Raw genomic sequence first — 25,147 nt, 5'->3', positions numbered from 1 at the left:
ATGTAATGACTTGCAGAGTCCTTCCCAGGAGAAGGACTGTCTGTCCAGGACTTCGACATATGGAGTACATTCCTGACTTGTGACCATATTGCCAAACCTGATACAGGCAAAAATATCACTGGGAAAAAAAGCAGAGACCTAGGCACAGGACAGTGGAAAGAGGAGCAGTTGAGAGCAGTCATTAGGAAAGGCAGGTCTTCACACCTGCTCTTCCACTGAGTGACAGTTGCAACTCCAGCTCCCACTCCGGACTGGTGATTTGTGCTAGACCCATCAGCCTCACCTCACAGTGATCCTGTGTCATGCTCTGTGCATTGGCTGCTTTGTGCAGTGTAGCCTTAGCTGTCACCATGCTCTGCTAGTCCTGGAGTGGTAGCTGAGGTTGCTGTGACTTTTCTCACTCTATTCTCTTGGCCCCTTTCCTTCTTTCTGTCAGATTTCTTCGTGTCATGAGCCGCTCCATGCCTCTCTTCATGACTCTAGCTTGGATCTACTCAGTGGCTGTGATAATTAAGGGCATTGTGTATGAGAAGGAAGCCCGGCTGAAGGAGACAATGAGGATTATGGGACTTGACAACGGCATCCTTTGGCTAAGCTGGTTCATTAGCAGCCTCATCCCTCTTCTGATGAGTGCAGGCCTGCTGGTGCTGATCCTTAAGGTGAGTTGACTGGTTTGGTCTATGGCAGCAGAATCTAGAGCCTTGAGACCCTGCGAAACAGTGGCCTGCACTGGAACACTGGGGAGGAGTTAGTGAGTGTGGGTTGACCAGCAACTTTTTGGCAACAGGGTTTTAGAAGAAAACGGGGCTGAGTGGCTGAAAACAGCAGGAGGGGCTGTAGATTTATTGCTTTTGAGAAGGTGCCTCTGGTACTGCCACACTTCTGGGAAGGCTATTGTGCAAATTTCAGCTCTGCAGACCTGCTTGTACTAGAGCCACTTTGGAGAGCCCTTTCAAAGCCTGTTATACTGGTTTTTCTCCTGACAGATGGGGAATCTGCTGCCTTACAGTGATCCTAGTGTGGTGTTTGTGTTCCTGTCTATCTTCGGTGTTGTGACCATACTCCAGTGCTTCCTCATCAGCACCGTGTTCTCCAGAGCCAACCTGGCAGCTGCCTGTGGCGGCATTGTATATTTCACACTGTACCTGCCTTACGTGCTGTGTGTTGCCTGGCAGGACTATGTCAGCTTCTCACTGAAGATCTTTGCGGTGAGTCTTGAAGAGACTGTCCTGGGTGCTGTGCCTCCACCAGTGTGGCACTGAGGAGCTCTCTAGCTAGACGATGATAACAAGGTGGGGAGGTGGCAATGGGAGGTTAGTTTTCCAGAGTAAGAGGCCGTGAGGGCTGGGCTTGGAGAATAGGTTGACTGAACTTGCTAGTAGCTGCTGGGAGTGTTTTGTTGGCTTTGGTAGAAGTAATTCACCTAGACTAAGCTGCCTTGATTTCTGTACGCTGGGATGCTGTTCCACCAGATATGCAGGCTGAAGGAACCAACTGCCCTTCCTCTGCACAGCACTTCTTAGCTGTCTGGAGAGGGTGGCTGTTAGTGATCTCTTCCCTCACATAAATATCCAAAGAGCAAGGGAAAGAAAATAGGGAAACAAACAATTCTGAGTAGTAATCCAGCAGAGACTTCAGGCCTTGTTTGCTGGAACCAAGACTGAGTCTGCCACTCCGTCTCTGCAAATATGATCATGGTCCTGGGACTTCTGACTTTTCCTATAAGGATTGTGGACCAAATCCATAGCCTTATGCTGGAGCTAAACTGCCCAGTTGGAGAGTAGTTGTGAAAAATTGAATGCTTGTTCTTGCCTCCTGTTTGCAGAGCCTGCTGTCTCCAGTAGCCTTTGGCTTTGGTTGTGAGTACTTTGCACTGTTTGAAGAGCAGGGAGTTGGTGTTCAGTGGGACAATTTCTTTGAGAGCCCATTGGAAGAAGACGGCTTTAGCATCACCACATCTGCTGTCATGATGTTGTTTGACACCTTCCTATATGGGGTCATGACCTGGTACATTGAGTCTGTCTTCCCAGGTGAGGTCTGCTTCTGAGTTCATACTTTTAAATAGATCCTTTCACCCTCCTCCACTTGCTAAGGTGCAAATTGGGCCCATTTTTAAGCAGAGCTGCAGAAAGGTCGTGGGGGAAAACCACAGACCAGCATCACCGTAAGGTTGTTGCTGCTAATAGCAGTGACTGTTGCCCAGCACAGAAGCTGTGCCCCATTGAGGTGATGGCTGAGATAGTCCCAGAAGCTTTGCTGCACTTCAGCTGTTCCCTTCTCTGAATTGCTAAGTCCACAGACCCTGCTGCAGGGGAGAAGTTGAAAGTATCAACACATGTGGCTGCTTAGCACCTTCCAGCACAGGGCTTTTAACCCTAAAGTGAAGTTTGGGAAAAGAGATGTCTCTTAGCCCCAAAGTCTTGCAGTGTCTTCATCAAGAAAGATCTCTTCTTAGTCTTGCCAAATCTAGAGGCTAGCTGGGGGTGGAGTACTTCCCTTCTTGTCCTGAAAGCTAGTATAAGAAAAGGAACAGGTGTAGTCAGGCTCATATAATCCTTTTCTCTTTAGGCCAGTACGGAATTCCCAGGCCTTGGTACTTTCCTTTCACAAAGTCCTATTGGTTTGGTGAGGAACCACAGGACAGGCAGCACCCTCATCCTGACCAGAAGGGGCCTTCAGAAGGTAAGTGCTGGACACAGCCTTTATGCATTGAAGTGTTATGATCTTCCTTTTTGAAAGGAGAGTCCGAGGACAGCAGGACTGGCATGGCTAAGATGAAATTGGTCGTCCCTTTGTTATAGCAGTTTTGGGTGTGCTTATCAGTTGGGTGTATCCACCTAAACCCAAGGTACTTTGCTCACTTGAGTGCAGGTGGGTACTCCAGCCTCATGGAGTTGAGTAGTTCCTCCCACTTTTACTGACCCTGGTGACACTGGAGATCTCCAACTCCCAGATGAGCCCAGTAGAGACAAAAGAGCTAAAGGACAACTTCTGTGGAAGGTTCTTGTCCCTGAGGAAAAAGTGTGGTCAGTTCTCTGTATAGCTCATATAGAGACTTTGGTCTCTACAGACTTGGGGGAATGTGACATTTCTTAGAACTCCCATGCAGTTGCTGTTAAAACCTATCATACCTCTCTCCGTTTTCTTCCAGTCTGCAAGGAGGAAGAGCCTATGCATCTGAGCCTTGGTGTTTCCATCCAGAACCTGGTCAAGGTTTATCGTGATGGCAAGAAAGTTGCTGTAGATGGTCTCACACTCAACTTCTATGAAGGACAAATCACGTCCTTTCTGGGGCATAATGGAGCAGGGAAAACCACTACCATGTAAGAACAAAATAATGCTTTAAGACAGTGGGGGAAGCGACTCTGAGTACTGCAGTTCCTATCAGTACAGTAGAGGTAGCTGTACAACTGCAGCATACAAGCTGGTGCAGACTAAGGTGCTCTGCTGACTTGCCCCAGTTGTGCAGCTGCCTCAGAAGATGTACAAGTACAGGGGTCTGAAACTGGAGGTTGAGGCAGTGCCAAATGAATCTCCTGACAGTACTTTTTAGTAATGCCCTTTGTGATTCTGACTTAACAGTGTAAGGAAACAAGTCAGGACTGAAAAGATGTGAAACTTTTAAAGGAAAAAGTACTTCCTTCAAGCAGGGTTCTGTGGGTGTGTTAAAAACATTGGAGCAGATTTTTTTTTTTTTGGCTGTTAGTGAGATGTTTCTCAGGCTACTTTCCTCGTGTGGGAGTTCCCCAGGGTTTCTTCCCACTCTTCATTTATCCTGATATGTGCAGTAGGTAATACCTAGTGGTGAAACCTGCTTATCTGTTGTTTGTCCTTCAGGTCCATCTTGACTGGCTTGTTCCCCCCAACCTCGGGTACAGCCTTCATCCTGGGCAAAGATATCCGCTCTGAGCTCAGCACCATCAGGCAGAACCTGGGTGTCTGTCCACAACACAATGTTCTGTTTGACTTGTGAGTAGCATCTGTGGGATGCGAGGCTGGTGTTAACCAACAGAAGTTTGCTTTCTTTAGTAGTGTGCTTTCAGCTAGAGCAGTCCTAACTTTATCTGTGTGCATGGTGTGAGACAGCAGGATGGTGTGAGATTGGTTCAAGGACATTCTGTTTATTAGCATATTTGTATGTGCCTGTGAATTATCAGCAAGGGCCTACGCTTTCATCTTTTGTGTCTCTTTAAAGAAATATACTCCGCTAAACTTATCTAGGCCAAATGTTTCCCCAGTGCCTACTCATTTGGGATGTTAGGTGTACTCTGTCAAGCACCCTTAAAGGAGGATTATTTACATTGGTGCTGAATAGCCACACTCGGAAATCAGGCCCAAGCTGAGCACACCCAGTCTGTAGCTCTTCTCTGAAACCTCGGCCTTAAAAGATGTTTTCCCAAGCAAACAAACATGCCTGCTGTAATGCTAATGCAAGGAATGAATCCCAGCATGGTGCTTTCAGCTGTGCCCTGAGCCTGCTCCTGTTCCCTAGGCTGACTGTGGAGGAGCACATCTGGTTCTATGCTCGGCTCAAAGGTCTGCCGGAAAAGAAGGTCAAAGAGGAGATGGAGCAGATGGCAGTGGATGTTGGTTTGCCTCACAAATTGAAAGCTAGGACAAGCAAACTCTCTGGTAGGTTCAGCTGCTTTTACATTTCTCCACTGCTTCCTCAGCCCCAGAAAAACTCTTGGGTTTCATGTCACAGACTTCGGTTGAATCCTCCAATTAAATATAGTCTACCACACTGTTAAGCACTTAAGGAAATGAGTTATTATGTACCTTATCAGTGTATCTTAGTAAACTTAACAATCTTACACTATCTTATGCTATCTAATGGCCATAACAAGTCACTCACTTTCTCTGAGTATTTTGTACTTGTTTTCATCACTACATAGTCCAGATACATGGGATATGTGTTCTCCAAATGCTTGCTAATATGTTTGGGGTTTATGGGTTTAGGTGAAAGTGGCTCAGACCATAATCTCCCAAGTTCCTTGCTGTTTGTAAACCGTATGTGCATTTCTTATGCTGATTTGTTTCTTCAGTTGGTATCCTGGAATATCCTTCCCCTTTGTTCAGGAGTGGCTGGATTCCTGTATCATTCTGTACCAGATAGTCGAGGGACCGAGACTCCTTTGTCTCTGACTAAACTATCAGCACAGCCTGCACATTTGACCTTGGGGAGATAGAGAGCCACAGGTTGGCTTTAGTATTGAAGAGCATAATATAATTCCTTGCTGCTGCATCTGGCACACTTCCACTGGAGGGGTGTCTCTTGGGACCTTTTTCTGCTGCTTAGTCTCTGGAGACCTATGCTTCAGATCCTCAAATATGGTTAGGCCTCCAAGCTGGCAACTTACTACTGCCAATGTTGGGATAGTATGATTCACTTATGGAAGGGCTTACAAGGTGTGGTTTCCTGCAGTAGGAGGAGAGTTGGACTCCACTGAGAGAAGACCATCCAGATGAATTATCCCCTGTCCTGAAAGTGATGGGAGCTGAAGGGCCTGAAACAGTAACAGTGCTTGGTCTTCTCAGTATGCAAATTCTGCTTTCTTTTGGAGACCTCATTATCCACTGTGCTGCAGCTATTGCTGTTCCCCTCATCTCTGCATCAGCCTGAACACCTCTTTCTTCTTGTGCCTGTCAGGTGGCATGCAGAGGAAACTTTCAGTTGCCTTAGCCTTTGTTGGTGGCTCCAAGGTTGTCATTCTGGATGAGCCTACTGCTGGGGTGGATCCCTATTCTCGCAGAGGAATATGGGAATTGCTCCTCAAGTATCGGCAAGGTATGTGGTCTTTTTCAGTACTCCTAATGAATGTGTCACGGAAAGCAAAAGAAAATCAATCTGATTCATGACTGTTCTCAAAATAGCAATGTCTCTGCAAATCTATTGTTGCCTGCACTGAGGAAGGAACAAAGAGCATGCAGGACGAGGATGTTCTTATCTCTCATCTGTCTTCCTTTCTTATCCTATTGATGTCAGAACACATGAACAAAGCTCCTCACTGGATTGTGAGGGCAGTTAAAGTCAGAAATTCACCCTTGGTGTGCAGCAGTGTCCTGTTCTGCTCTGTGCAACCATCCTTGCTGACATGAAATTAATCTGCCTTTGCTGAGCATGACAAGGGCCTGCAGAGAGTGGGGAGAATAAACCTGTGATGACAATAGTGACCACCTTCCATACTGCTAGCCTCATTCAAAGGAGCCTGGAGTTGTGGCATCAACCTCCCATCCAACTTCATGGCAAGATGCAGATGATTGTGGCTTTGGCTTGGGAACATGAGTATGGCTGACTTACCAGCAGTGTCTTCCCTTGCTTTCTTCCAGGCCGCACTATCATTCTCTCCACACACCACATGGACGAGGCAGACATTCTGGGGGACCGGATTGCCATCATTTCTCATGGCAAGCTCTGCTGTGTTGGCTCTTCTCTCTTCCTGAAGAACCAGCTGGGAACAGGCTACTATTTGACCCTGGTCAAGAAGGATGTGGATTCTTCTCTGAGCTCCTGCCGAAACAGCAGCAGCACAGTGTCCTATCTGAAAAAGGTACAGCTGCCTCTTCCTGCTCATATTCATTCTTCCTTCAAGAAATCTTAGGCCTGCCCTACCTTAGGGAAGCAGCAGCTAAGATTTTGCATGGTAGAATGTCTCAAAGAGAAATCACTTATTCTTTAAAAGAAGTGTTACTTGCTTTTATAGATGCTATGGTGAATCATGTCTGGTTAAACTGTTGCATGGGACGTACATCTCTATTATAGCTTCTTTCAATGCCGGTGATCCAAAGCTGATTGGAGAGATATATATGAAGTGAACACTTCTGTAAACACTTCTATAACTGTGACCTCTTGTATTTCAGCCCTTTGCAGTGGTGTGTCACTTTTACTTTGACTCCTCTGTGGAGTATCCAGCATGTTGCAGCATCTGGTTGGAGTTACCTAGAGAGTAGGATCTTGTGGGCCCCTTCTTGATTAAACAGCAGGAAACAATGATTGTCTTCTCTTTTGTGACCAGGATGACAGTGTCTCCCAGAGCAGCTCTGATGCTGGCCTTGGCAGTGACCATGAAAGTGACACACTGACAATAGGTGAGGCTAAGAAAATAATTTAAGATTCAGTCCCAGTGTTGGTGTTGTGCTATCTTTGACTTTGGACAACTGCCTTAATCTTGTGCCCCTGTATAGCTGTGGTCTTGGGACAGCTATTATTGAAGTCACAGAGACGGTATTTTTAAATCCATAAATACTGGAACATTTTTCTCTAGTGAGCCATTTTGAGTTCAAGCTGTCCTGAGATTTAATAACCAGAGATTACATAGTTGCTAGGCCTGTTAGCAATATGTAATGTTTGCTGGTGAACTGTACATCAATGACTTGCAGGGCTGCCAGTAGCATGTAAAAGCTCTCCCAAATTCTGCAGATAAAAAGAATAGCCAGGCTTGGGTCCAGGCTTTCATCCAACTTTGTGTTAAATGTAAAAAGAAACCACACTTCCCATGGAAATGAGCTGCTTTCCAGAGATGTCCCATTTCCTCTCCTTTCCTTACGGTGAGGTTTTTCAGACTGAGATCTTCTTTCCACATAAAGAGCAGTAACAAGATGAACACTGTCTTTTCCTTTCGGTTCTTCCAGATGTCTCTGCAATTTCAAATCTCATTACAAAACACGTCCCTGAGGCCAGGCTGGTGGAGGATATCGGCCATGAATTAACCTATGTCTTGCCATACAAGGCTGCTAAAGAGGGAGCTTTTGTGGAGCTGTTCCATGAAATTGATGACCGTCTCTCTGATCTTGGCATTTCCAGCTACGGCATCTCTGAAACCACCCTGGAGGAGGTGAGTGAGCCGAAGGTTCTCTTTTGACTTACACTAGGCAAAATTAATCATGGCAGAAGTAAGAACAAAACGGAGTCTTGTCTCTTCCTGTAAACATTTACTGTGGAACTGGCAGCTTTGTGTTTGTCTCCAAAATGGATTGCTTTCTTAAGTGTGTGCTCATAGAAGCGTGCATTAAAAACTGAAATGTATTACAGGCAAGCACAGGCAAATCCTTTGTACTCAGTTGCACTTTGCTGAGATGTCATGTGAAGGTTGGCCCCTCATTTGGCTTCTGGTGACTGTGTAAATACCTTTGAGGTGTTTTCAGGGATGCTTTCTGCTGCTCATAACTGAAAACATGTATTTCAGTAGTGGAGACCTTACTTTACAGAAACCATTTAGATGCACGCCCTTGTCAGGGATGTTTTTGGGGTTTGTTCCTTGTGGCTGTGTTCAAGCTGACAAGTCTTGCTTGCCTTTTATCACAGAAGTGTCAGGCACTTTATACCCTGTTTATATAAAATCTTTTTTTTTTTCCAAAAAAGTAACGACAAGGGAACCTGGAATGGTGTTGAGGTTGCCCTGTAGGTCTTCCCACAGCTGTGAAGGCCTTAGCTACTCTCTAAAATTTGAAAATGTTTTTTTTCTAGTCTGGGAGAGTCCATGGGACAAGCTCCATAGAGGTGCCTATTCAGGCGTGAACAGGAGTATGAGTACTATCAGACTAGGAGGAAGATGGGATTCCTCAAATTCAGTAACTAGGTCTTTATCTGAGACATGGGAAAGAGCTTGTATTTGAGATGCTCTGAGAACTGACAGTGGAAAGGGGGAATGGCTGGTAAGCGGTTACAGGCTGTCTCCTGGAAGCTGGAGAGAAGCCACAAAATCCATGTCCCCATCACACAGGGGATAAACCCTGTATCTGCTGTTCTCATGATGCATCTGTCAGTCTTGTGCTCTCTTATGGCATCTTCTGAACCAATCTGAAGTATTGCTCCTCTTCAAATTTTCACTAATGCTTATCATTGCTTTTTAGATCTTCCTGAAAGTGGCTGATGATAGTGGAGTGGATGCAGAAACCTCAGGTAGGTAGTCTGTAGTTGTCTCCTGTAGAGCTGAAGGCCACTTCAGGGGGAGGTACCCTTTCTTATGGTATTAGTGCTGTTTAAGCACAAGGCTGACCAACCCTAGATATTTCAGGAGTAAAATCTCAGTGCAGGGCTTAGATTCTAGGGGAGTAAAGGGTCTAGTAGGTATCTCAGATGATGAATTTTCCTGTTCTCACCAGCCTTGGGCAGGTGGGTGACCTTTGTGTATGGCAGCATGTCCAGCTATACAGTGACACATGCAAAGGTGTGACAGGCTAAACTGGAACTCTGCTGTACTAATATTTTTAATGATCTAAAATAGCTGTTCTTAGTATACTTAGTGCCTGTTTTATATACTGTTAACTTCTATTGACTCTATTATTTTGTAACAGTGGAGAATTTCTAGTGCTTGAGTGTATGGTGAATCACTTGACTGACGCTATTGTCTGCTCTGAGGAACAGGAAGAGCTCTTTACAGGGTCAGACTGCAGTAGGGACCAAATGACTTTCTCTTTCTGAGAGCATCTCACTACACTAAGTGCTTGTGCCAGCATTTCCTCATAAACTAGTGCTAGCAAATTGCACTTGAGCTCACGCGTACATTAAGTAAGAATTTTCTTACAGTGAGAGCAGCCTGCCATTTTCCATGGCTAAATGAAAAAAGTGTCTAGTGCACTGGAAGAAGCTTCTAAGACAGCACACAAAAAGTGATGCATAAAACATGTGGCCCTTGCAGAGTGGCAGTCTTGGTTTTACTTTTACCTGCACTGGGGTCACTGCAGATCAGCTCCTCAGTTTGCAAATGGAATACATGTAAAATAAAAATGATACTGCTTTGGTTTTTCCGGGGCTAACTGGAGACTAACTGAAGCAGTTCAGCTAATCATAACTGCATTATTTTCAGATGGGACATTGCCAGCCAGAAGGAACAGGCGTCCGTTTGGAGACAGACAGAGCTGCCTTCGTCCGTTTACAGAAGATGATGCATTTGATCCTAATGATTCAGACATAGATCCAGGTACTGCTGTGGCTCAAGATTGTTTTCTGCTTGTGGATACTCTTTCATATTATAAACACTGCAGATCATAAGGCTAACACTGCCAAAGGAGTGGTGGTTTATTTGCCTTTAGGAGTACTGGGCAGTGCAGTATCCACAGCCTGTTCAACCCTCCCATCAAAGCTCAGAGATGAGGGTGGAAATGCATTTATGTGAATTTCTGTTGCTGTCTCTGCTTACTGCTCTCTTTTTTTTTTTTTTTTTTTTTGATGAGTGAGAGTAGCTGCTCCAGGTATCTCCTTGTGTTTCCAGCACAGAAGTGCCCCAAGAGGATTTCTGTGAGCTTTTGAATGAGGGTCATTTCTTCTTGTTAGCAGAATCCAGAGAGACGGACCTTCTCAGCGGCATGGACGGGAAAGGCTCCTACCAGATGAAGGGCTGGAAGCTCACCCAGCAGCAGTTCATGGCTCTGTTGTGGAAGAGGCTTCTTATTGCCAAGAGAAGCAGGAAGGGCTTCTTTGCTCAGGTGAGAGCACCCAACATGTGCAGAGTCCCTCAGCAGGTACAGCTCTGAACAATACATTCTATTCAGAGTTAGAGGTGGGCAGAAAACCTCAAGGGAATACAGATAACAAAAACTAGTCTTCACTGCACAGCTGAGCAAAAGAAGGCTCGTGCAAGTGAAAGCTGTTACATGATAACCAAGTGGTTACAGTAATCTTGCACAGCAAGGATGAATTGGGGTTCAAATCCAAAAGTGGCATTTGTAGACTGAATCCCCTGCATCCCAAGTGAAGTGCCCTGGTTGAATGCCAGGGTAGGTCTTGGTGTCTAGCAACACCTTAGTGTAAATAGCATAGGCTTTCCTGGAAAACTTTGAAGAGGTTTTGATCCATTAAGTGGCTCACATGTAGCTCTTGTTGCCTATGGGAACACTCACATTAAAAAGGGTTTGCTCTTCCCTTGCAATTTCAGATTGTGCTGCCAGCTGTCTTCGTGTGTATTGCTCTCATGTTCAGCCTGATCGTTCCTCCCTTTGGGAAGTATCCCAGCCTGGAATTACAGCCCTGGATGTATGATGAACAATATACTTTTATTAGGTATGTTTCTTGTGGCCTAGAAATGGTGCTAAATCCTATGATTCTGTTCTTCTCTGCAAATGTGAGTTACTAAGTTCCTTACCAGGTGGTTTAAATTTGTTTTGTGGGCTTAGCTGAGAAGCATGTTTTAATATAGTCCTGGTATTTTCTTTTTGGACCTTTAAGTGCCAACTCCAACTACTGACAAGGCCATAGCCATTTCCGAATTGTGCTATTAAACTGGGGTGCATTAAAAAGAGCATGGCCAGCAGGTTGAGGGAGGTCATCCTCCCCCTCTACTTTGCTGTGGTGAGGCCCTATCTGGAGTACTGTGTCCAGTTCTGGGCCCCCAGGTTCAAGAAGGACAGGGAACTACTGGAAAGAGTCAGTGGAGGGCTACAAACATGATCAAGGGAATGGAGCACCTCTCTTATGAGGAAAGGCTGAGAGACCTGGGTGTGTTTAACCTGGAGAAGACTGAGAGGGGACTTCATCAATGCTTAGAAATATCAAGGGCAGGTGTCAAGAGGATGGGGTCAGGCTCTTCTCAGTGGTACGTGGTGACAGGACATGGGGTAATGGACACAAATTGGAACACAGGAAATTCCATCCAAACCTAAGGATAAAATACTTCGAGGGTGACAGCGCTGTAACAGGCTGCCCAGAGAGTGTGTAGAGTCTTCTTCTCTAGAGATATTCAAAACCTGCCTGGATGCATTCCTGTCCAGCCTGCTCTAGGTGAACCTGCTTTGGTAGTGCAGTTGGACTAGAAGATCTCCGAAGGTCCCTGCCAACCCCTACAATACTGTGATTCTATGACTCTAGTAATATTATGCACAAAGACCAAGAATGTGTGTGCTCCTAGGCCAAACGCTCTTAAAAGGGAAATACCTACCCGTATCCTTTTCCTGGATTCTTTCACTGTGCTCTCAGCCTTGCTGTGCTGCTGCTTTTGCTGTGTGCCTGTTCCGACCTGACTCCACTGACCTGATTATGTTTCTGTGCTGTACCCATAGCAATGATGCTCCAGAAGATGCAGGCACTCAGACGCTTTTGGATGCCCTTCTCAATAAGCCTGGTTTTGGGACACGCTGTATGCAGGGACACTCCATCCCGTAAGTAGAACTCTGGGCTGGGAAGAGGAAGCCCAGCCCCAGCTTCTGGTCACCCAGTATATTTAGCTGGCCTTAGGGAATGAGTCATTCATGGCCAGAGCAGGATTTAAGCCAAAAGAGTTGCAATTACATTGTTTTTTCTGCTCAGGACCTTTTGGAAAGTTACCAGCCCTCAGCATGGTAAGGGAGTGAGCAAGTCCTTACTGACCAAGACTGAGAGGAGAGTAGTCTCTTAAATTACAGTTTGGTCCTGAACATGGAAAAGGAACTAGTCATGTTGCTGTATTTTGTTGACTGTGTCTATGCCCATTCCACGATCCTCTGTTTCTAGCTGCACTGGAAACCTAGGTTAGTGTGCCCACAAACACCTGCACAAGGAGTAGAGAGGCAGACAGCATTGGTGGTGTTTCCTAGCTCTGCCACTGACTTGTTGCATGGTCTTGGGAAAATCACTGAAGATCCAGGCCATGAGTGCAGATGGTATATGCAGAGTCCAGGATAGTGTGTCTTTAGCCTAGAAGGACTGCAGCTCATGTTCACAGGATGATGGGGAGAGGGTCAAGGGGCCTTATATGCTGGCCAGAGGTGAAAAGTAAGCTGTATCCTGCAAAACAGACGCAGGAGCTGGGTTACTCCCATGGGGCATGGGGAGGAGCCTGCCTACTGATGCTGCCTGGGGGAAGAGCAGCATTCTGGTGCCCCAAAGGCAAAGAACATACTAAGGCAAGTCATCCAAAAAATGAATGTCTGCCATGATCTTAGAATCATAGAATATCTCCTTGCAGGACTACTTAAAACTAAACCACATGGTTAAGAGCATCATCCAGATGCACCTTGAACTCTGGATGCTGTGTGTGCTGGGAGTGACTGAAATAAAGCACTTGCATGCTGCAGAGCAGATGAGAAGAGGGGAGTGTCCAGCACTACTCAGTGTTGGCCAACCTCAGTCTCTTTGGCACTGGAATCTGTTAGAAGCTGCACAGCTCAGTCTGTTGCTCTGAGCTGTTAGTCTCGAGGTCAGGCTTCTTTGAAAAACAGCCTGCCTCTTCTGGGGACTGTGGTGCCTGTTATTAAAATGGTTTGTAAGCAAAGGCCATTGTAGTTGTAAAACTGCATTTGCCTTGCATTTTTCTTGGCATAGAGACACTCCTTGCACTGTGGGGCAGACAGAGTGGACCACCGCTTCAGTCCCAGACTCAGTCCTGGACATCTTCTTGAAAGGCAACTGGAGCATGGAGAATCCTTCGCCATCTTGCGAGTGCAGCAATGAGAAGATCAAGAAGATGCTGCCTGTGTGCCCCCCTGGTGCTGGTGGGCTGCCACCCCCACAGGTAGGAGAAGGAAGCTCAGTGGTACTGCAGTGAGGGACGCTCCTGGAGAGCAGAGTGGCTGGGTGTGATTCTTGCGTGCAGCACTGCGCGCAGTTTGACTTGGCATCTGCATTTTCTGATGGGTGTTTATCTGTGTTTTCCTCGGTGATGCCAGCGTGAGCAAGACACTACTGACATACTCCAGAATCTGACAGGTCGCAACATATCAGACTATCTAGTGAAGACATACGCGCAGATCATCGGGAAAAGGTAGCTACTTGAACACACCCTGTCCCTTCCCTTCCCGTCCCCCCCCTCTAAATGCTGCTTGTTGTACGGGAGATGCTGCACAGATCAAGCAAATAGGCCTTCGCAACCCAAGCTCTTCAGCAGTGGGCCAGAGCCACTTGGCTCCTCACTGTCCTGATCCATACCTCAAGTGGTGTTTCTGCTTTATTAGTGATGCTGTGGCAGCTCTGAGGGGGGTGTCCTGAGCCTTGTAGGCAGAGTACAGGGAAAATCTGGGCACCAACCCTAGGGACTACACCCAAAAGGACTGGTGAGACACATGCCAGATGTGAGAGGCTGTTGAATACTTTACCCTGGCTGTGTGTCTGCAGGACTGCAAGGTCTTTCTCTCCTCTTGTTCTATGAATTATACATTTGACTTTCTTTTCTGTCTCTACAGCTTAAAGAATAAGATCTGGGTGAATGAGTTCAGGTGAGTTACTGCCTTTTCTCTGGCTTGTATGCATCCGCTAACCCTTAAGCATTGTTTTAAGCATGACAGATACACCTTGCACTGTAGTTTGTTTCATATGATTCTTAACTGCCAAATGTTGAGAGAGCATATTTAAGAATCACAGAATGATTCAGGTTGGAAGGGACCTTAAAGATCATCCAGTTCCAACCCTCCCACTAGACCAGGTTGCTCAAAGCCCCATCCAGCCTGGTCTTGAATGCTCCAGAGATGGGGCATTCACAACTTCTCTGGACAATAAAGTGGGACAACCCAGATCACTGGAAAGCATGCCTGCCTGATGTGGGGAACAGTCCTGGCGTGAAAAAATTTTCAGGACCAGCCTGCTGATACTTCATCCTGGGAAGTGCTGTTCTTCCAAGCAAGGGAAGCAAAGAGATGTCCTGCTTTGCCTGCACTGGCAGCAGAGGATAGTGCATTCTTTAAATGAAGCAGCACACTGAGCAGTCATTAGACGGGTATTTAAATCCAGAAACAAAGAATGGGAGACATCATGCCTAAGCAGCAGTGTATGAAGGTCAAAGTCATCCCTTCGTGTAAGAGTGAACACGCTTGCCTTGGATATAGCACAGGAAGAGGAGACACCTGGGGAGGGTGGAGGAGTGGCATTTTCTGGAAGTCAGTAAGTAGTCAGGTCTTAGCATCACTTTCTGTCTGAACTTTTAGGTATGGTGGTTTTTCCCTGGGAGCCAGCAGTTCTCTCATGCTTCCTCCAAGCCATGAAGTCACTGATGCCATTAAGCAGGTGAAGAAAATCTTGGAGCTAGCACAGGTGAGTAGCTGTCCCTCTTAACCCCAGGATGCCCTAATGTCAGAGTTCTGTTACTTGGAAGCCATAAAATGTGGATCATGTGTGCCGTAGCTGTGTCCAGTGGCTTTTCCTATTGCCTCTGAGCTGGGGTCTCCCAGGCTGGTGTCAGGGAGCAGTAGAAGACTTGAGGACACGCTCAGCTGAGATTTACACAGCCTACATGGCTGGTGTGGGTTCTGCCAAACACCATTTGCAAGCCAGTGGAGATTAGACATCTCCGAGTGTTTTTTTGCAGGACAGGGCGGGTGGTCTCAGGGATTTAACAACTGGTTGCCATCTCCTTCAAAACCTCAGTTGACCTCTCCTGTGCTGAGTCTGCCTTGGCTTAGAAGAGAATTTTGGGCACTGCTTTCTTCTCGGACTGTCTGTGGGCTGCAATGTTTCTGAACATTGGTTAATACTTACTGCTGGGAAAAAAGCAGGCCTAAGGCAAACCTCTCTTACCAGTGGGATTGCGGGGAGGAAAGCTGCAGTTACTCAGCCTTCTTATCACCTCTGACTTGGTGGCCACAGGCTGCAGAATGGAAAGAAGGCTGTCAGAGCTGTGAAAAATATAGTGTGACCCTCCCCCCACTAGCCTCCAGGACATGAATGAAGCTACTCTCAGAGGGGAAGTAACTGTCTCTTTGCTGTTTGCAGGGGAGTTCTGGAGATCGGTTTCTGAACAGCTTGTCAAGTTTCATGAAAGGCCTGGATACAAAGAACAACGTGAAGGTAAATTAACCACTTCTCACCTGTGCCTGCTATTTGAAGCTCTGGTAACCTGGAGTTATTTTTAGTTAATAGAGTCACAGCAGTTCACCTTGGACAACTGTGCAAACCGAAGCTCTCTGTATTTGCTAGTGGAGCAAATGCAGCTTGTATTCTTGTGTGGGTTTCCCCAGAATCTCTTTCTCCCTTGGAGTTTAGGCCTAAGGCCCAGGAGTTCAGTACTAGACCAGTTCTAGCATCCAGCACACTCTTGTGGTTATTGATCAAACTGTGTTCTGTCTGTGAGCAAACTAGCTGGAAGGATGTGGAAAGAAACGATGCGCCCTTAGTAGAGGAAGGGATGTTCTGCAGGGCTTGGGAGCATGTTAAGTAGCTGATCTACCTGGTGCCTTTCTGATGCTGATGTGGTCTCTTGCAGGTGTGGTTCAACAACAAGGGTTGGCATGCCATCGCCTCCTTCCTGAATGTGATCAACAATGCCATTCTTCGGGCTAACCTGCAGCAGGGCAAAAACCCTAGTGCTTATGGAATCACTGCCTTCAATCACCCACTCAACCTCACCAAGCAGCAGCTCTCTGAAGTGGCTTTGTAAGTCCTGATGTGAACACAGATGAGTTCGGGCTCATCAGCTGCTGATTACTGGAAACGGGCAATGTGGGAGGTTTTAGCCTCACTGGGTGGACACTCAATGTCCTGTGGCATTTAGGCCTTAATGTGCTGGCCTTACTATCTGTGGTCTGGGCAGGTGGCAACGCGTGCTGTTGAGCACTTGCTGTTGAACAGCACTGCTGTGTGAGCTTTCTATGTCTCTGAGTCCCTGGAAGCTGCAGTTTCTAAGAACCAGTATAATCTTCAGACCTTCTGACACTTGGGAAATTCCTCTGAGCTATATCCAGAAACGCAGCTCACCATGAATATGGTCATTCTTTTGTCCCAAGGTGCCACTGTTTGACTAAAAACCGTTGATAGATCCTGTTCAGCTTTGACTACTGTCTCAACGTGGGGGGCACATGGTACTCCACAGAGCTTACTGCATTGAGACATTGATTAGTTCACTGCTATCACAACCAGAGTCAGGATTTGTAAGCTGTCTGCAGATATATCCTTCAAACTTTGGAGCACTGGCAGAGGACAGTCAGATACCTCTGAACTTTAAAACAACACAAAAAAAACCCCCACAAACCTTACAACCCCAAGAAATACATTGTGGGATACAAAGTGGTGCTGATAAGGAAGGCAGAAAGCAATCTATTAGGCTGAAGTTTCCAGCCAATCTCCAGGTTGTGGTGCTGTCCTTGAGATGCCAACAGGCTGTGTATATTCCTTTTGTTATGACTGGAGAAAATATGTGCAGTTAACACAGATGTGGTCATCCTTTACCCTGCAAAACAGGGACAGCAGAAGGAGAAACAGTTTCTGCACTGCCCTGCGTGAGCTGCCTCATTTTTATCTCAAAGGAGCCAGCACCAACTTACAGACACTTTGCTTTCTTCTCTTTCTTGTCCAGGATGACCACCTCTGTAGATGTCCTAGTCTCCATCTGTGTGATCTTTGCCATGTCCTTTGTTCCTGCCAGCTTTGTGGTCTTCCTTATCCAGGAACGTGTCAGCAAGGCTAAACACTTGCAGTTCATCAGTGGTGTGAAGCCTGTGATCTATTGGCTGGCCAACTTTGTCTGGGATATGGTAAGGGCTTTGTGACTGTGCTAAACTGTCCTCCATTCTGTATTTGCAGCACATCCATTGCACTGAAGTGCAAAGTCCATTTCAGGCCAGTGGGCACTGTATCAATTTGGTGAATAACAACTGTGCTTACAACTTTTGTGTTTACTTTCTTGGGGCAGTGGTTCACCTTGGTGGGACAAGGAACACTGAACAGAGGATGGGAGGGCAACCATGACCTCAGTCGTCAGCATCTATTGTGTCACTTTAAAACAGCTACCCAAAGTTTTTTGCTTGTGTAGGCCCTTGTTCTGCTCTGTTCAAAGTATGTTTTTTCAACCTGTGGTGTCCAGAACCTCTGAGAGTCTATTGGCTACTTCTAGAGGGACCAAGAAATGTGAATTCACGTGTGTTACATTGTAGTTTGCACATGTCACTCCTAAGTGTCTCCCATTGGAAGGAGTTTTGGGAGCACTGAAGAATGTTGAAAACCAAACAAAAGAATGTTGACACCTTTTATTTTTTTTTTGTCATCTGGAAACAAATCTAAAGCCATATTTTTCACCTTCTAGTGCAACTACATTGTTCCAGCCACGCTAGTCATCATCATCTTCATCTGCTTCCAGCAGAAGTCTTACGTATCCTCCTCCAACTTGCCTGTGCTGGCTCTCCTTCTGTTTCTCTATGGGTAAGGAATTTCTCATCAGAAGGATGACTGGGAAGGGTCTTAGATGTGCAAGGTGCTTACCTGATGCCTTTCCTCTTGCTAGGTGGTCTATCACCCCTCTCATGTATCCAGCCTCTTTCGTGTTTAAAATCCCCAGCACAGCCTATGTTGTGCTGACCAGTGTGAACCTCTTCATTGGCATCAATGGTAGTGTGGCCACCTTTGTCCTGGAGCTCTTCACCAATAACGTAAGTTTCCCCAGAAGCTCCTCACTGTTTTGCACTGCTATGATCTAGTTCCGTCTTGGTGCATGTTGCCTTTAGCAGCTAGTTCTCCAGAAGGGCTAGCCCCCAGCCTGTATCCATTAGCTACTAAAGTGGTTTAAACACAGGTTCTGATGGAAATGGGTTAAAGCCCACTTCAGCAATGCTCACAGAATAATTAAGGTGGGAAGGGACCTCCTGAGATTATCTAGTCCAACCTCTGAGCAGGGTCAGCTAGAGCAGGTTGCTCAGGCCATATCTAGGCAACCTCTTCTGCTTCTCGATTGCCCTTCGGGTGAAAAAAATCATGGAATCACAGAATGGTTAGAGTTGGAAGGGACCTTAAAGATTTGAGTTCCAGCCCCCCGATGTGGAATGGCAATGGAATATTAGAAGAAATATTTTCTTATGTCCAAATGAAACTTCCTGTATGTTCTTCATAAGGGGCAGTTTCTGTCTACTACAGGCCATTTCAGGCACTCAACCATTTAGTTGCACTCAGTTTTGCCTCCTGTGGCAGATACCTCCCTAACTCTATTAGGAACTTACCTGGCTTTGGAAAACTGAAATGAGGTGTGTAACTCCTGGGGAAGGTGCAAGTTCCTCTCGTGCCTATATGCAACACAAGATGTCTTAGCAGGCTCCATTTGACCCACACTGGTGTGAAGCATTCCTTGTGGGAGGAGGTTGAGGAGACCCTGTGAGAGCTACCTGTTGATTGTACCACTGCCTGTGGGCATAAGAAGGCAGTCCTTGATGATGGTCCCTTTTGTTACAAGGGCTGTTTTAGCTTAGTAAAAGCAGGTGCATGATTGAAGATAAGTGCCTGGCAGAACAAGGGTCTCTCTTCAGGCTGTTGTCAGTCCAATCTGACGGCTAAGCCAAATGGAAGACAAGAAAGGAAAAGGATTACAGCCTCCAATATGGGACAGGAAGGGGCTACCCACAGCCACTGAGAGAGCCAGTCTGTGCAAGCACAATTTTCCTGTCTCCTCAACCTCTCGCCTTCCTGCATGTTACTGTTTGCAGATGCTGCCTTTTGGACGGTGGGCATTTGAAGGAATGTCTTCTTCAGTGCAGTTTGCTTGTATTAGTAGCATCTTGAGCAACACAACAATACTGACTCTCCAGAGGAACCATGGCACTGGCTCTTGGGAGAGCATTTCTAATCCTTGAATTTCTGTGGGATTGCAGTGTTCGGGGAGGGAGGGGCCAGTAGCAACATTGGTCACACTTGGCAGGTGGTGGCTGCTTTCTGCTCACTAGCACTTGATTTTGTATTAACAGAAGCTGAACAACATCAATGACATCCTGAAGTCTGTCTTCCTCATCTTCCCACACTTCTGCCTGGGTCGGGGACTCATTGACATGGTAAAAAACCAGGCCATGGCTGATGCTCTGGAGAGGTTTGGTAAGTGAAATTGTGTATCACAGGGACGGTGGTCTGAACTGAACAGGGAAAGGTTGAGTCTGATCTGAGTGAACATCCTTTGCTCCTCAGACTTTTCAGGAGCTGAACATGCACAATTTGCAGCACAGATCTGATCAAAGCTGGCAAGTCGCCACAGCGGTTCTCCTTAGGCTCTTACAAGGACTGAAGAGGGCCTGGCAGATAGATTCCCAGAGTTATGAGTTATTAGGGGCATTAATTAAAAAGGCATAAAGCCAAATGTATGGAGAAGATCATGAGGCCAAGTGTAAGGAGTGGCTGAGATCCTGGAAAGCTGGATTATTTTTTTTTTTTCTGGGATGCAACTGCCAGGCATGAGTCAGTCTTTCTGTGCTTCACTAACCTTTTGGGAAGGTGGGCCAGCTCTTTGGCAGACTGAATTCTCTGGGCCTGAGTCCCAACTTTGCTACAGAAAGAAATGTGCATGCAGCCACAGCTAGGCCCTTGTGTGGTCTGTCCCTTCCCTCCTCCCACTGGCTGCTCTCCAGTTGCCCTGCTGCCCAACTTCGTGAGCTCTGCAGGAAGAAATACTAGTCCACTCCCCTTTCTCTGGAAAGGTCACTTTGCTTTTCATCTCATTTTGGCAGGAGAAAACCGTTTTGTGTCCCCTCTGTCATGGGACCTGGTGGGAAGGAACCTCTTTGCAATGGCAGTAGAGGGTGTTGTCTTCTTCCTCATCACAGTACTTATCCAGTACAGGTTCTTCATCAAACCCAGGTAGGTTGTCTGTTCCACTGCTGCAGGCAGGTCAAGTTTTCATTAGTATCCCCCATGATGTGGGGAGAATATTAACTATGGAGGCCCTCTCATCATCTGCTAAGGCTTTTTCACGTTGCTGTCTCCAGGCCTGTCTATGCCAAGCTGCCTCCTGTGAATGATGAAGATGAGGATGTAACCAGAGAAAGACAGAGGATAATCAGTGGAGGAGGACAGAGTGACATCTTGGAAATCAAGGAACTAACCAAGGTGACAAAAGAGTTCTGTGTTCCTAAGACTTGTTGGCATAAGACCATGCAGTTTACCAGACGCCTCAGAGTAATTTAGTGGGGTCAAAAGTGGACTGTGTTTGTAGTGTTGAATACGTATGGCTCTAATTATAGTTCTCTTTGACATAGTCCTTCTCATTCTTTTTCTTCTGTTTCCAGATTTATAGAATGAAGCGAAAGCCAGCTGTTGATAGGATCTGTGTTGGAATACCCCCTGGAGAGGTAAGCTTATCTGTCAAATCAATTACTTTGCTATTACTGCAGTATTTAAGAGCAATAGACAGCAAAGGATAAGGTGAGATCAGAAACAGATGATGTTCAAATTACATCAAAGGAAATTGCCTGGAAGTTGCAGTTTCTGATTCTGTGTGTCTCTGACTTTGAAGAAGATACCGAACTCTGTGTCTGGGACCAGAGGCCAAACTCTTGCATGCTCCAGGGTTTGGCACAGATACGCTGTGGTAGCACTGCACCAAGGGGACACCACAGCTCATTCATTTTCACAGCCTAAAGATTTACATTTAAAATGAAAGTCCAGAAGCTTTTTTCTGAAAATGTACTGGAGACTCACTCCCTCTAGCTGTCCTGAGAGTCAAGTTTGCTCCTTCCTGTCTTGTCAGTGCTGAAAATGATGTAGCTGAATCCTGTTCTCAAATACACTGTGCTCATCTGCTCTTTTGTATCCTCAGTGCTTTGGACTCCTGGGGGTAAATGGTGCTGGCAAGTCATCCACTTTTAAGATGCTAACTGGTGATACAGATGTGACAGGAGGAGAAGCTTTCCTCAAAGGAAACAGGTGAAAGACCATGCATCTTCCCTCTGCTTTGTGTCAAAACAGACCCTTTGCTGCTTTTTCCTCCAGCTCTCACAGCCTTTGTTCTACTTCCAGCAAGTCTAAACCCTGCCCCACTTTTTCTTTTTTCAACTCCTGGCATGTGTTTCAGCCCTTGGCTGGGTCTGGTAAAGAACTTCAGCAGCTTAGGAAAATCTAGTCTGGTAGTCACTTCTAATACCTGCCCTCTTATGTTTAAATGTCATATTTTACAAAAGAAGGGGGGGACAGGGAGAGAGGAAAAAAGCATTTGGCCAAGACTGGCTTCTAGGATCCTGTATTTTTGTTAGTTCAGTTATTCCAAAAAACACTCTTTCACTTTACTTCTTTTAACACCTAAAATAGAAGTGTGTACTTGTGAAATCATAACAAAGGGGTATTTTTCTTTTACAGTATCTTGTCCAACATCCTAACAAAGGGGTATTTTTCTTTGACAGTATCTTGTCCAACATCCAAGAAGTCCATCAGAATATGGGTTACTGCCCACAGTTTGATGCTGTTAATGAACTGTTGACAGGGCGAGAGCACTTAGAGTTCTTTGCACTCCTGAGAGGTGTTCCAGAGAAAGAAGTCTGCAAGGTAAATGAAACACCATAGAACCCACCTTGGTGACCAGCTGTTCCTGTTTGCATACACTCTCCCTGCAACACATGCAATGCCATGATGTAAAGCTGTTGAAGATACTGTATGGTGAAATCTTGCGCCTCTTTTCCTTCCAAGGCAAACCATACTCACTATGGTTTTTCAGTGCTGCTTAGAAAAGAGTACTAAATTAAAGGGCAGATACTTCGGGTCCTGCGTTCTCATAGTGGATTCACTTCTCTGAGTGACTTCTTTCCTTTTTTTTAAACTCTTTAAGAGCTTGAGGGCTGTGGAGCTGCAGGTCTTACAAAACCTCACCTGCTGTCAAGAGTTAATTCTTCAAAGTCCCAGGGAGCGAGCACTCTACAGCTTAACGGAAGTCTTATGCTGGCTGTTTCATCTTTCCAGTTGATCATGCTATGTCATTAAAGTGCTGCTATTTCAGCATTCAGACATGGGCAATTAATGTGTCTAGGCAATTAATAACAGCTGCCAGTACCGTACAGCACCCTTCTCAGTGCTGTTTCCTTGAGTTAACAGCAGTTTTCCCTATGTGTCCTGGGTGCTGAAGAATAGGAACTGCTGTAGGCATGAGGGATGACATTTGTACCCAGTGCTTTGGATAGGGCCAGAGCCTAGGGTGTGTCCAGGTAGCTTGAGTCCTTCTTTGAGAGTAGCGATGATGGGTGAAAGCTGCAAGCTCCTTCGAAGGTGCTGACCAGTCCCTCTGCGTGATGTTCCCACCAACCCCATATAAAAAGGGACCTAGTTCTGGGTATGATCTGAGTACTAGCTGAATCTCTTCCCCTTAACACTTTTTAGTCCCCAGGGCAACAACACCTCCTATTGGCTTCAGTAGTAAAATACTCTTGAATAACAAACCAGACCCTCCCCGATATGTCTGAAGGGTTAAGATGCACCGCAGTGGGATTTCTGTGTGTCAGTATTGACCTGTGTGCTGCAAGCCCAGAGCAACTGGAAAGTTAGCTAAACCAGTGCTGCCCAGAGCACCACACTGGTCGTTAACGTGGCTCAGCTGATGTTGAACTCATGCTCACTGGCCAATCAGCTGCAGCAGTTTGGTTTTTCTGGCCTCCCAGGGACAGCATTGTGTACGTCCTGATACAGAGGTGAACGGGGTGTTTAAAAACCTGTATCCGTGCCACATTAGATCCTCCCATGAGTGGTCCTTCTGAAAAATGTTTTTAAAGCAAAAGCTCGTAAGGAAAATCTCATTGTGTAGATGTTGCTGTGCTTGATTCAAGATGGTTTTGTGCTGTCTCTTCTAGGTTGGCGAGTGGGCAATTCGGAAACTGGGCCTTGTGAAATATGGAGAAAAATATGCTGGGAATTACAGTGGAGGGAACAGGCGCAAGCTCTCCACAGCCATTGCCCTCATTGGAGGGCCACCTGTGGTGTTCCTGGTAAGTCTACAACTCTTGCTTATTAACATTTTCCTTGGAAAACAGAAAAATCAGGTTCAAACGAAGACTAGATATTTCACAGCCAACTAATGGTTAAATACATCATTAATCACTTAAACATGAGCAAAGAGCACAAGGAGATGAAGATTCCCTATTTAAATGTAGGTGCAAGCTATAATGTGTCTCTAGGCTTCTAAATCTGAAAAATCACAGGGGAAATGGAGATCTCAAACATGATGCCAAACTGCTAGCGGCATAGCATCTTCACCGCCTTATTATTGCGACAAAGATTTCTATACCTGCAAAAAACCAGCCTTCCTGCTGAACATGAGTGAATCTTACTGTGCAGGAGAATCACTCCTGTGTTTTTAATAATTCAGTCAAAAATTGGAAATAAGTATTTCCAGATTCTTTAGATTAAAATCGAGGACAAACCTTAGGATTGCTAAAGTTCATAGTGCAGGAGAAAGTAGTCTAGTGTTCTATTTAAACAAGGTAATTGACTTTAACTTGTTTTAGAACTGGATATTTCAACATGTTTTAATTGCAGAAGAAGCAGTACTTATCATTTCTGAAAAAGATGCTTGCTAATTTAACATTTGGAGTATAAATAATTTTCTTATTTTGGAAAATGAATCAAACTTGTTTATTTTCAACGCTTCCAGTATACATAATCAGAATGGACAGGTCATTTCAGAGATGAAGTATTTGTCAGCAGAATGCAACAGCATAATCTGGTTTTTGTACATATTCTGCAGGATGAGCCAACAACAGGGATGGATCCAAAAGCACGTCGTTTCTTGTGGAACTGTGCCCTGAGTGTAATCAAAGAGGGGAGATCAGTGGTGCTAACATCTCACAGGCGAGTAGCAGCCCAATTGTATCACACTCAGCCTTTTGCGTCTGCCAGGGCTGGATGCTAAACTCTGCTTGGCTGCTCTGCCCTTCGCTGCTGCTTGCAGTGCTAATTAATTTACTTCTGCCTACAGCATGGAAGAATGTGAAGCCCTGTGCACTCGAATGGCGATAATGGTCAATGGGCGATTCAGGTGTCTGGGCAGCGTCCAGCATCTAAAGAACAGGTAGCTATTTTATTTTCACTTACACCACAGAGTTGCCTGCGTTTTTAGGGACATGTGGTCAGACTCGATTCCTCGTGCAGCGTTCCCATTGCTATTCTGGCTATGGGAAACGCTGCTGGATTTTAAGTTCCACTTCTCTTTCAAAGGTGCATAACTCCTGTGCTGGCCCTCTTGTTTACAGGTTCGGAGATGGTTACACCATAGTGGTGAGAATTGCAGGGGCAAACCCAGACCTGAAGCCTGTTGAGGAGTTCTTTGGGCATGCCTTCCCCGGAAGTGTCCTGAAGGAAAAGCATCGGAATATGCTGCAGTACCAGCTTCCCTCTTCACCATCCTCCCTGGCCAGAATATTCAGTATTCTCTCACAGAACAAAAAGAGACTCCACATAGAAGATTACTCCGTTTCTCAGACCACGCTTGACCAAGTAAGTTTTTTAAGTAGCCTGTCAAAACCTTCTTTGTGCAGAGTTAGGAATAAGTCCACCAACTTACTAGACCTATATTTTAAGGTC

General features: G+C 45.9%; 1 protein-coding gene across 1 annotated transcript in view; it reads left to right on the top strand.

Annotated features, from left to right (window-relative positions):
• The window catches only part of ABCA1 (ATP binding cassette subfamily A member 1), an 81,110-nt gene that overhangs the window by 52,394 nt on the left and 3,569 nt on the right, over positions 1-25,147 (top strand). The window contains exons 14-48 of the mRNA XM_074166836.1: positions 437-659; positions 987-1,208; positions 1,826-2,030; positions 2,569-2,682; positions 3,152-3,323; positions 3,838-3,969; positions 4,493-4,632; positions 5,651-5,788; positions 6,331-6,551; positions 7,017-7,089; positions 7,633-7,835; positions 8,854-8,902; positions 9,810-9,923; positions 10,280-10,428; positions 10,878-11,002; positions 11,998-12,096; positions 13,238-13,427; positions 13,582-13,676; positions 14,095-14,127; positions 14,833-14,938; positions 15,617-15,691; positions 16,107-16,276; positions 17,196-17,373; positions 17,922-18,037; positions 18,120-18,264; positions 19,567-19,690; positions 20,317-20,446; positions 20,575-20,695; positions 20,875-20,937; positions 21,405-21,511; positions 21,985-22,126; positions 23,419-23,553; positions 24,312-24,415; positions 24,543-24,635; positions 24,817-25,060. Of these exons, the coding sequence (XP_074022937.1) occupies positions 437-659; positions 987-1,208; positions 1,826-2,030; positions 2,569-2,682; positions 3,152-3,323; positions 3,838-3,969; positions 4,493-4,632; positions 5,651-5,788; positions 6,331-6,551; positions 7,017-7,089; positions 7,633-7,835; positions 8,854-8,902; positions 9,810-9,923; positions 10,280-10,428; positions 10,878-11,002; positions 11,998-12,096; positions 13,238-13,427; positions 13,582-13,676; positions 14,095-14,127; positions 14,833-14,938; positions 15,617-15,691; positions 16,107-16,276; positions 17,196-17,373; positions 17,922-18,037; positions 18,120-18,264; positions 19,567-19,690; positions 20,317-20,446; positions 20,575-20,695; positions 20,875-20,937; positions 21,405-21,511; positions 21,985-22,126; positions 23,419-23,553; positions 24,312-24,415; positions 24,543-24,635; positions 24,817-25,060 (4,750 nt within the window). The remainder of the gene's footprint in view (positions 1-436; positions 660-986; positions 1,209-1,825; positions 2,031-2,568; positions 2,683-3,151; positions 3,324-3,837; positions 3,970-4,492; positions 4,633-5,650; positions 5,789-6,330; positions 6,552-7,016; positions 7,090-7,632; positions 7,836-8,853; positions 8,903-9,809; positions 9,924-10,279; positions 10,429-10,877; positions 11,003-11,997; positions 12,097-13,237; positions 13,428-13,581; positions 13,677-14,094; positions 14,128-14,832; positions 14,939-15,616; positions 15,692-16,106; positions 16,277-17,195; positions 17,374-17,921; positions 18,038-18,119; positions 18,265-19,566; positions 19,691-20,316; positions 20,447-20,574; positions 20,696-20,874; positions 20,938-21,404; positions 21,512-21,984; positions 22,127-23,418; positions 23,554-24,311; positions 24,416-24,542; positions 24,636-24,816; positions 25,061-25,147) is intronic.

The sequence above is a fragment of the Numenius arquata genome, chromosome Z (assembly GCF_964106895.1).
Source record: "Numenius arquata chromosome Z, bNumArq3.hap1.1, whole genome shotgun sequence".
Taxonomy (NCBI): Eukaryota; Metazoa; Chordata; class Aves; order Charadriiformes; family Scolopacidae; genus Numenius; species Numenius arquata.
Note: the sequence above shows the minus strand (reverse complement) of the source record. Positions and strands in the feature narration are given on the sequence as shown.